General features: G+C 39.0%; 1 protein-coding gene across 1 annotated transcript; it reads right to left on the minus strand.

Annotated features, from left to right (window-relative positions):
- Positions 1–1,160: 1,160 nt before the first annotated feature.
- Positions 1,161–4,931, minus strand: LOC123741678 (interferon a3-like). The gene is made up of 5 exons (XM_045714982.2): positions 4,680–4,931; positions 4,311–4,385; positions 4,031–4,180; positions 1,827–1,904; positions 1,161–1,491 (listed from the first exon to the last, which is right to left on the minus strand). Exons 1-5 carry the CDS (start codon positions 4,812–4,814, stop codon positions 1,402–1,404), a joined length of 528 nt encoding a protein of 175 aa, XP_045570938.1. The 5' UTR covers positions 4,815–4,931; the 3' UTR covers positions 1,161–1,401.
- Positions 4,932–8,277: the final 3,346 nt, after the last annotated feature.

Raw genomic sequence — 8,277 nt, forward strand, 5'->3', positions numbered from 1 at the left:
TCCATGTAGATTTTGCAGTGTGTCCCAATGAGTGACAGAACACTGAGACAATCAAGGCACAACTAGAGAATATTACCAACCCCTATGCTCTGCATTCTCCGATGGCTGCCCCACAACCACAGAAAGCACTGAGCTAGGCTGAAACACCTGCACCTTGGAGATGCCTTACTCAACAGACCATGTTTGTATGCAGCTTTATGAAGATTTTTTTTAACATTGTTTGCAAAGTGATGTGTGACACGTATTAATACCAAAATGACATGCAAAACAGGCAACAACAACAACAATAAAACTATATTTCTTGCTAAACAGGTGGGGCATGAAACAGGTGGGTCTCTTAGTACTTTACCATACAATGTAAACACACATACACACCATTATAGATGTTAAATAATAACCTCATACCATTATACAAATGGATATACAGTATATCTACAATAACTCTATGCTATCCAGGATTTCCCAGTCTTATGAAAGGACTGTGTACTGCCACATTGGCCTATATAATACACACTTTGTCAAATGTCATTCAATTACTGACCTCAGTAATCCATTGAGAATTATTTGGAGGATCCCCACGATGCCACTTAAAAAGTTATATGTATATAACTAAGCTATATAAATGATTTGTTTTTATTATTTGCCCACCAGCACCCTGCCTCATTCAGGGAACTAAACTATTATCCATTAAAGGTATTGCTTGTTTTTTGTGTCTTTTTCCATTTTGTCTTTCCATGTATTTTTTCTGATATCTCCTCCAATCATAGTAAGACATACAGGTGTTTAATACATTGGACAGACTTTATAAATAAACCTCCACAATGTCAAGTGGGAGCTAAATGTTCCTGGTCCCCCAGATTATCCTCTACTCCTCACCCAGATCTCCCCACCCCCTTCAGCCCACTGCCCCAGTGTGGTTACCACACAAAAACAAACAGGAAAAACAAAAAGAACAGCAACCCTCACAAAGTACAAAAACACATTAAAAATAAGTTACATAAAGAAACAAAACTACAAGCATACATCAACTTAAAGTAGAAATGATCATGTGACTGATCAGCAACAGGTTTAATGTGCATCCCCTCTGATGGGTAGAAAATATAGTATAAATCCACTCTCATTGGTTTCAGACAAGAACGAAATTTGGACAATTTATACAAAATACGTTTTTATTCACATTTTCAATATTATTTTTTCATTGGTTTTTATAGTAGACCGGCAATACAGTTCAGTTCAACACAGGTACAAAAGGGAAATACAACATATAAATAATAAATTATACAAATAAAAAACAATAATTTATGGATTTAAATATAATAAATAGACTGACAGGGTCCCACATGATTGTATTCAAGCTTTATAAACTGGTAAGGGCGTAGCTTCTGAAATGAGTCTGGATGATCAGTACATCTGTGCCGCAAGGATATCCAATCTTTGCAGATGACGTTTTGTCTCTTTCCTGATGAGCTCCCACGCCTGTGCACTGTAGTTCTGAAAAACACAGAACATTTGAAATATTAGTGGGGTGAACTTTCTTGGCGAAATAATGACCATGTTGTCTTGAACAACAAAGAAAGAACTGGTGCCGTATGTATTAAGCTTCTTAGAGTAGGAGTGCTGATTTAGGATCAGTTTTGTATTTTAGACCACTATAAATAAGGACAGAGGAGACCTGATACTAGATCAGCACTTCTCTGAGATGTTTGATACATATGTCCCCAGAACCCACTTTATTTTTAAAGAACACTGCTCCTGTTTAGCCTAGCCTAGTTTATATTCATTTGATTACAAGTATTAAACACGTTTCCATACGAAACCAAACTCACCATTTTTCTCAGAACATTCTTATTCAACTTCTTGAAGTATCGTTTCAGTCTCTTCTCAGGTTTCATGGCAGGTGATACCTGTTGGACAAAATTAAACAAAACATTAGCATCATACAGATGTAGGATCTTCACTTGATCACTTTTATTCAGAGAATTTTCCTGCACGGCAGGAAATGGAACCTTAATGTGTATTCAATGTTTGAAAAGGAGTCTAAAGATTGTAATTTCCACTTTAAAATATCAAACTTGATTTGCCATAATGAAAAATGTATCAAAGCATACAAAAAAAATTCCATTAATTATAATCCACAATAATTTACATTTCTCATTGCTACAGTATTATTTATGTGATGTCGCAAACTGGCTCAAAATCTGTTATACCCCATATACAGTGCTTTCGGAAAGTATTCAGACCCCTTCCCTTTTTCCACATTTTGTTAAGTTACAGCTTTATTCTAAAGTGGATTAAAGAAAATAAATCCTCATCAATCAACACACAAAACCCAATAATGACAATGTAAAAACAGAAACACCTTATTTACATACGAATTCAGACCCTTTGCTATGAGACGCAAAATTCAGCTCAGGTGCATCCTGTTTTCATTGATCAGCCTTGAGATGTTTCTACACTTTGATTGGAGTCCAACTGAGGTAAAATCAACTGATTGGACTTGATTTGGAAAGGCACAAACATGTATATTTAAGGTCCTACAGTTGACAGTGCATGTCAGAGCAAAAACCAGGCCATGAAGTTGAGAAATTGTCCGTAGAGCTCAGAGACAAGATTGTGTCGAGGCACAGATCTGGGAAAGGGTACCAAAAATGTCTGCAGCATTGACGCTCCCCAAAAAAACAGCGCCCTCCATCATTCTTAAATGGAAGAACTTTGTAATCACCAAGACTCTTCCTATAGCTGGCCAAACTGAGCAATCAGGGGAGAAGGGCCTTGGTCAGGGAGGTGACCAAGAACCAGATGGTCACTCTGACAGAGCTCCAGATTTCCTCTGTGGGGATGGGAGAGCCTTCCAGAAAGACAACCATCTCTGCAGTACTCCACCGATCAGGCCTTTAAGGTAAAGTGGCCAAACGTAAGCCACTCCTCGGTAAAAGGCACATTGCAGCCCACTTGGAGTTTGCTAAAAGGCACCTAAAGGACTATCAGACCATGAGAAACAAGTGTCTCTGGTCTTATGAAACCTATTTGGCCTGAATGCCAAGCATCACGTCTGGAGGAAACCTTGCACCATCCCTACGGTTAAGCATGGTGGTGGCAGCATCATGCTGTGGGGATGTTTTTTATTGGCAGGGACTGGGAGACTTTTCAGGATCGAGGGAAAGATGAACGGAGCAAAGTACAGAGACATCCTTGATGAAAACCTGCTCCAGAGCGCTCAGGACCTCAGACTGGGGCGAAGGTTCACCTTCCAACAGGACAATGACCCTAAGCATACAGCCAAGACAACACAGGAGTGGCTTTGGGACAAGTCTCTGAATGTCCTTGAGTGGCCCAGCCAGAGCCCAGACTTGACCTGATCGAACATTACTGGAGAGACCTGAAATTAGCTGTGCAGCGACGCTCCCTATCATACCTGACAGATCTTGAGAGGATCTGCAGAGAAGAATGGCAGAAACTCCCCAAATACAGATGTGCCAAGCTTGTAGCATGATACCCAAGAAGACTCAAGGCTGTAATCACTGCCAAAGGTGCTTCAACAAAGTACTGAGTAAAGGGTCTGAATACTTATGTAAATGTGATATTTCTGTTTTTCATTGTTAATTCATTTAGCAAAATTGTCTAAAACACGGTTTTTGCTTTGTCATTATGGGTTATTGTGTGTCAATTGATGAGGGGGGAAATCTATTTAATCAATTATAGAAAAAGGCTGTAACGTAACAAAATGTGGAAAATGTCAAGGGGTTGAATACTTTATATGTACTTTATAAGTAGATTTCTCCACTTGTAGTGGAGCAGGCTACTCCTAAACCAGGGCTCTCCAACCCTGTTCCTGGAGAACTACCTTCCTGTAGGTTTTCACTCTAACTCTAATCTACCACACCTGATTAATTAGCTGGTTGATAAACTGAATCAGGTTAGTTACAACTGGGGTTGGAGTGAAAACCTACAGGAAGGTATCTCTCCATGAACGGGGTTGGAGAGCCCTGACCTAAACAGGGATTATACTTTAAATAGACCCGTTACTTACACAAGAATTAAGGTTCTCCAATTGGCGTTCTAGAATGTTGAGGAAATCGTCCAGGTTTTTCTTGTCCCAGGTGACAGATTTCATATTCCCATCAAACAGTTTTGTGATTTGATAGATGGTCTCTTTCAGGAATCTGACTTGGTCCTCAACCTACACAGGAAGATATAAAAAGAAGATTAGAAACAGTATAGGCTTTGGTTATGGCATCAATATAACATTGGGTTAAGACTGCCATACCAAAGCATATCGGAACGTGATAAGTCATAATTCTAGTCTTTACCTCGGCATCATCTATGTGTCTGTAAAGGGATCTTGGGAAAAAGACTGGGGCATCCTGCTTTGTGATATCTCCTCCCTGGAAAACAACCAATATAGTATGTTAAGTCACGTGTCAAATACTTCAAGAGCAATCAAGACAGACATAAAGTATAGCTTATACTGCAAGTACAGTAGGTCTAATGTAGATATACTCTCTTGATCGCTGTCATTATAGCCTTAGCGCCCTTTTACAATGTATATTCGAATATAGGCTAACAGTTTTCTAACACAGATGCTAAACATGAAACAAATGACTATTTTACTTGGTTGGTTGTTTTGCTGTCCTTAATACATGCATTCAGTCTCCTCTTACAGTGTGCTGATAACTCACCATCTGGTCCAGCAGGGAAAGGTATTCTGAGCTCAAGTGACCGTAGTGGTGTCGGATCCAGTCACAGCAATGACACACGCTCTGCACACTGCAAATAATAAGAAAAATACACGTCCAACTCTGCATTGTATACATTGTAAATAGTAGTTTGTTTCGCTGTTAGTTTTCCAGATGAGTTTGAACATCTTGGCTGTGTTAAGTAGTTTTATGTGGAATTTGGAAAGAGAAAACTGTATGGAGAATTTCCCCTGATCAACCTACCGGAGGCGGGAACTTTCATTTTCCAGACAAGCACATGCAGCAGTATGAATTCCATGCCTGCTCCGTCTCCTGGACGAACAAATCACAGTAAATCTATACACATTCTCCTTGAAATCAGCTTTAAATTATAGTTGAACCACAAGATAAGATTATTCCATTTAGATATCGGCTAGACTATTACTATAGCGAGAAAAGGCTATTCGCGAGCTTTGCTTTCAACTGCTAATAACTTCGCGTGAACCGATAAAATAAGTCTGATAACAAAATCGTCGAAGTCGAAATAAAACCCACACTTCTTAATTAAGAAATGTAGCCATATAAGACATTCATTTAGTGGGTTTCGTTCAAAGTTAGTCCGAAATATTGTTCCGTAGTCTTCTGCTGTTGCGCTACAAATGAAAAGTGAATGGGAGACGTCGCTTCACTACCCATATCTCTCAACTTTCATTTTCACAATGACGTAACCAACTTTCACCCTACTGTTGTCTGCTGGTGATGCAACGTTGACAAGCAACGACAACATGATTTGTTGGAACTTTCTATTTGTCGTTTATTTTACAAGGGGAAAATGAAAATAATATGTGACAAAAGTTCCTTGGTATAGGCTACGATATCAGGGATATTTTCCCTACAGAGTCAATAGTTTTGAAAGGGCGGGGGGGTGTGTGTGTGTGTGTGTGTGTGTGTGTGTGTGTGTGTGTGTGTGTGTGTGTGTGTGTGTGTGTGTGTGTGTGTGTGTGTGTGTGTGTGTGTGTGTGCCTGTGCGTGTGCGTGTGCGTGTGCGTGTGTGTGTGTATGTGTTTGTCATAGTGTTGTGCACGTTTTTGACTATACAAGGTCAAATCTTGGCATTGGTTCATTTCTCCCTTTTTCTATATAATATTGGGATTAATTCATCATATACAAAGCCTGTTCAACTGTAAAGATCGTATAGTGTAGAGAAGTGGTCACCAAAACTGTCTGCACGGTCCTGGAGAACAGCAGGAGATGGTGCAGGCTTTTGTTCCAACCCAGTACAAACACACCTGTTCCATCAGGGTCTTGATAAGATGTCATAGGTGGTTTCATATGGAAATGTCATGTTATAGGCAAAAATGTCAGATGTAGCCTAATTTTTCTGCTGCATTTATACACTCTAACTCTCTGAGATGCTTTATAAATACTGGCCTTGGTGTTATTCGATATAGCCTTAATAGGATCAGCAGTGAGGAATCATAATAGTGACACTTGAAACATGATTCCAAAGAGTCAGAGAGCTATATTTCCCATCACATATATCATACATTTATTGCCTATAGTTTTACAGGCATGGCAATAACATTAGCAACAGGTCTGCGGCCACAACACAGGACCACTGATAGAATCGCTGACCTTGTGGCAACGTCCAATGTGCTGAAGTGACTGACGTCTTCATGCGTTTTAGCGCTAGTAGTGATACATGTCAATGGTGCTGAAACGTCTTATGTCACATGACACGTCTGCGGTGGAAGCATTTTGGGGTTTTCCCAGCTGTTTTACACAAGTTGTGTGATGTCATCAGTTTCACCTGAGTCTTCTCCCTAGTAATAATAGACACCTTTGGCTCAGGTATCGAATTGGGTAGGGAATATGTAGTTTGAAGAGCGTTTGCATATTGAGAAGACGTCTCCAAGACATCATGATAGAATGTTGATGTCTAGCCGACATATCAACGATGTAGAACTGTAGAATTTAGAATGTGTAAGACGTCAATGAGCAAACAATGTCTAAACTACATCATCCCAATGTATACAGGACACATCGTGCCTACCCACTGAGCACGGTGCTGACTGGACCGGCCTTCTTTATTTGGTCAGATTTTTGGTTTGTTTGTTAATTTCATTGTCCATGTATAAATTTGGACAGCACAGTACAGTAGAGAACAACAGAGTACAATTCATTACAGTGGAGTGTACAGTAGAGTACTTTACAGTGGAGTGTACAGTACATTACAATACAGAAGAGTACAGTAGAGTATAGTTCATTACAGTACAGTGTACAGTACAGTAAAGTAAAGTAACGTACAGTAGAGTACAGCACGGTAGAGTGTAGCCTACCTTACACTAATTTACTAAACTGTACTGTACTCTACTGAATTGAACTATACTGTACTGCACTGAATTAATATCTACTGTACTGTACTATCCTATACTTTATTGTACTCTACTGTGCTCTATTGTATTGAACTGTGCCATAACATATGCTATGTTACAGCTTTATTCTAAAATAGTTTTATTTTAAGAATCTTCTTCAATGTTGAAACAATACCCCATAATGACAAAGCATGGTTTTCAGAAATGTTTGCAAGTTTATAAAAAATAATAATTCTAACCACATACTGTCCATAATGTAAATCCATCCCATCACACAAGTAGTGTTTTCTTTGCAGCAATTCAACCATAAAGGCCTGATTCAGGCAGTCTCCCCTGAACACTTGATGTTGAGATGTGTCTGTTACTTGAACTCTGTGAAGCATTTATTTGGGCTGCAATTTCTGAAGCTGGTAACTCTAATGAACTACTCCTCTCCAGCAGATGTAACTCTGTGTCTTCCTTTCCTGTGTCTGTCCTCATGAGAGCCAGTTTCATCACAGCGCTTGATGGTTTTCGCAACTGCACTTGAAGAAACATTCAAAGTTCTAGAAATGTCCCGCATTGACTGACATTCATGTCTTAAAGTAATGATGGACTGTCATTTCTCTTTGCTTATTTGAGCTGTTCCTGCCAGAAATATGGACTTGGTATTTTAGCAAATAGTGCTATCTTCAGTATACCACCCCTACCTTGTCACAACACAACTGATTGGCTAAAACGCATTAAGAAGGAAAGAAATTCTACAAATTAACTTTTAACAAGGCACACCTGTTAATTGAAATGCATTCCAGGTGACTACCTCCTGAAGCTGGTTCAGAGAATGCCAAGTGTGTGCAAAGCTGACGTCAAAGCTGGGTGGATACTTTAAAGAATCTCAAATATAACATATATTTTGATTTGTTTAACACTTTTTTGGTTACTACATGATTCCATATGTGTTATTTCATAGTGTTGATGTCTTCACTATTATTCTGCATTGTGGAAAATAGTAAAAAATAAAGAAAAACCCTGAGATGTGTCCAAACTTTTGACTGGTACTGTATTTATGTACACTCTGGACTACGACATATTTCTATGTTTCTTATGTCCATTCTTTTACTTTTAGATTTGTGTGTATTGTTGTGTATTGTCAGATATTACTGCAGTGGTAGAGCTGGAACTACAAGCATATCGCTACACCCGTTAAAACATCTGCTAAATGTGTGTATGCCATAAATTAAAATGTA

Source organism: Salmo salar, chromosome 03, assembly GCF_965601325.2.
Source record: "Salmo salar chromosome 03, fSalSal1, whole genome shotgun sequence".
NCBI classification, from domain to species: Eukaryota; Metazoa; Chordata; class Actinopteri; order Salmoniformes; family Salmonidae; genus Salmo; species Salmo salar.

Coding starts and splice junctions, on each gene's coding strand:
- LOC123741678 (XM_045714982.2), bottom strand. CDS start 4,814: ATGTATACAATGCAGAGTTGGACGTGTATTTTTCTTATTATTTGCAGT. Junction 4,386..4,679: donor TTTCCCTGCTGGACCAGATG/GTGAGTTATCAG, acceptor GTTGTTTTCCAG/GGAGGAGATATCACAAAGCA. Junction 1,905..4,030: donor TGGAGAACCTTAATTCTTGT/GTAAGTAACGGG, acceptor TTTGTCCAACAG/GTATCACCTGCCATGAAACC.